The following is a 2,500-nucleotide window of genomic DNA, read 5'->3' on the forward strand; positions in this document are numbered from 1 at the left end:
CCGTTGATGACCCGCCTGCTGTTACTCTTGCCGTAGATGTGGTACTCACGGTCGATGAGGGACGTCGGGCAGAGGCCCCGGATCTTCAGGGTGACCGGGGCGTCGTAGTGGCATGCCGCGCATACCGTGGAGTCGCACAGGGTCGGGTACCACTCGCCGTAGTCCTCGGGGTCCGTGTCCTCGTACCTGAGCGTGGAATACACACACGCCTCGGGGCGCGTGCGGGCCCAGCTCTCGCTGCCCTTAAAGCTCTTGTAGGTCACGTTTCCCTGGGTCGTTACGTCGAGCCACGCGCCCTTATCCAAGTACCAGACGATGCCCAGCCAGTAGCCATTGGTCTTTGAGCGCACCATGCACTCCTCCTCGTACAGAAGACCTTCCTGGAAGAGGGCGTCGTTCTCCTCGTCGTTGTGGGGAACCACCATGCTCCCGCCCGTGGCCGAGCACAGGAGCCTCGACCGGGCGAAGTCTCTCGCCTCGGGGAAGATGAGAGTGACCTCCGTGTCCGCGCGACACATCTCGGAGCCATCCTCGTCCGTCACGTTCGTATCAATACCCACGTCGAAGTCTTCCTGCAGAGCGTCGAAGTTTAGCAAAGAACGCCCCAAGTCCGCGTCCCTGGTGCACACGAGGTACTCCTCGATCTTAGATTCGGCCAGGGACCCTGTCAGGAAGAAGTAGTCTGCTAGGTAGCCGTTGAAGCTCTGCCAGTATGAGGTTCCTCCCCCGAAGGTGTCCTGATCCTGCCCGATGATGAGGATGCCGCCCCCGCGCACCAGCAGAGGGTTCCCGGCTTCTGACAACTGTTAACGGGGGAAAGATTGAGAGAGAGATATAAGGGTATAGTTTAATAGGTAGATAAATATATAGACATATTTATCCAGATAGATAGATAGGTGGACAAATATAGATAATATATATGTATAGATAAATAGATAGATATAGGTAGATAGATTGAGATAGATAGATAGAGAGAGAGAGAATAGCGCTTTGATCAGAAGATAACAAACCTGCCTAAAATCGGATCTTCTCGAACTCTGAAAATTCTACACTATAATAGATTTGAAGCAGGTCATCAAGGTTTCAGGTATTCAGTCACTTTGATAATGACAATGAATCTAAAAGAATGTGGATGATAATAATGATAATGATGATGCAGAAGTTGTAATTATAGCAATGAAGTAAATACATAAATAAAATAAGATGAAAATTCGCGACGTTTCGAATCTATTCGGATACCTCTTCGAACCTCATTAAAATAGTATATGATCCATTACTTTCTTTTCATTATTTTCCTTTTTTTATTTATATTGCTTAATTTTTATCTTATTTCTATTTCCGAGACGTATGTCATACCATAATCTTAACGGCCTTGGCAATGGATGGCTAGACGTCCATGTCATGCAAGGAGCAGCGTGCAGATAACATTTTCTTTGCTCGAATTGCATTATATATATATATATATATATATATATATATATATATATATATATATATATATATAATGAGCGGATAATGATAACGATAAGAATAACTACTTTAGGTTCTCCGGTCAGAATAACCACACTGGAGGAGGTCAGTGAGAGTACCGTGTCCATTGTAGCTCATCGCACCAGTAGAAAAAAATCAGATAGATATAGAAGCGCTGGAAGGTCTGCTACTACCATGATAAAGGTAATGAAGAGGATTCGGCCTGGGTGTTGAGTGCTTTGAGCATTACCATATACTCAAACAGTGCTAGTCTGGGTCGTCTTCCTCGCTTTAATATAGTGAAAATAGTTTTTTTTCTCGTAAATAATTGAATTACGAAACTTCGACAAAAACTATTTTTGTCATTCCATAAACATATTATTTCCTTTATACAGAGTTCAAACCCTATATTGAGGTAATATGAAGTCTACACGACAAATGTTAGTCTATGACATCTGGAGTTCACGGGTTATCATGTTTGTGTTTTATTTTTTCGGTTTCTCTTTGTTTTTCACTCTTTCGAAAAAGTTATCCTCCCTTATTCCGTCCTTGTCTTACACTTGCACGCACGTTACTGTGTTCACAATTCCATTCAAAACAGAACTCACCCTATCAACAAGTGGCCAGTCGAGCGTCCCGAACTGCGTCGTGAGCCTGGCGTTCGCGGATTCAAGATCCACGTGCAGACAGAAGGAGAACCAGCGCAGGAGTTCCAGTTGGGGGAAGGGAATGGATTCTGAGATGCGCTTCATGCAGCATTCCAGGCGGAGGAACAAGGTCTTGTAGGTGAGGTCTGTGAAGGAACGAGATGCGTGTTAATCTGTTATTGCAGTTGTTATTGTTGTTAGTAGCCAAGGGTCGTGTTATTCAGTCATTGTGATTGCTATTGTTGTTGGTTTTTAAGGTGTCGTGAACCAGCCTAGCGTTCGCGGATTCAAGATCCACATGCGGACAGATGGAGAAGCAGCGAATGAGTGTTTTAAGCGTATAAACAATATTACAGGCGGAGGAACTAGGTCCTGTCTATCAA

The 2,500-nt window shown here is 44.9% G+C and overlaps 1 protein-coding gene across 1 annotated transcript in view; it reads right to left on the minus strand.

Annotated features, from left to right (window-relative positions):
• The window catches only part of LOC147470618 (uncharacterized), a 7,040-nt gene that overhangs the window by 3,304 nt on the left and 1,236 nt on the right, over positions 1–2,500 (minus strand). Inside the window, exons 3-6 of the mRNA XM_086542911.1 lie at positions 2,079–2,263; positions 1,875–1,897; positions 1,539–1,566; positions 1–803 (exon numbers count right to left, since the gene is read on the minus strand). The exon at positions 1–803 is cut by the window's left edge and continues 671 nt beyond it. Of these exons, the coding sequence (XP_086399037.1) occupies positions 1–803; positions 1,539–1,566; positions 1,875–1,897; positions 2,079–2,263 (1,039 nt within the window). The remainder of the gene's footprint in view (positions 804–1,538; positions 1,567–1,874; positions 1,898–2,078; positions 2,264–2,500) is intronic.

This window comes from Penaeus japonicus, unplaced genomic scaffold, assembly GCF_977035675.1.
Source record: "Penaeus japonicus unplaced genomic scaffold, GWHDUDI00000001_assembly GWHDUDI00000013, whole genome shotgun sequence".
Taxonomy (NCBI): domain Eukaryota; kingdom Metazoa; phylum Arthropoda; class Malacostraca; order Decapoda; family Penaeidae; genus Penaeus; species Penaeus japonicus.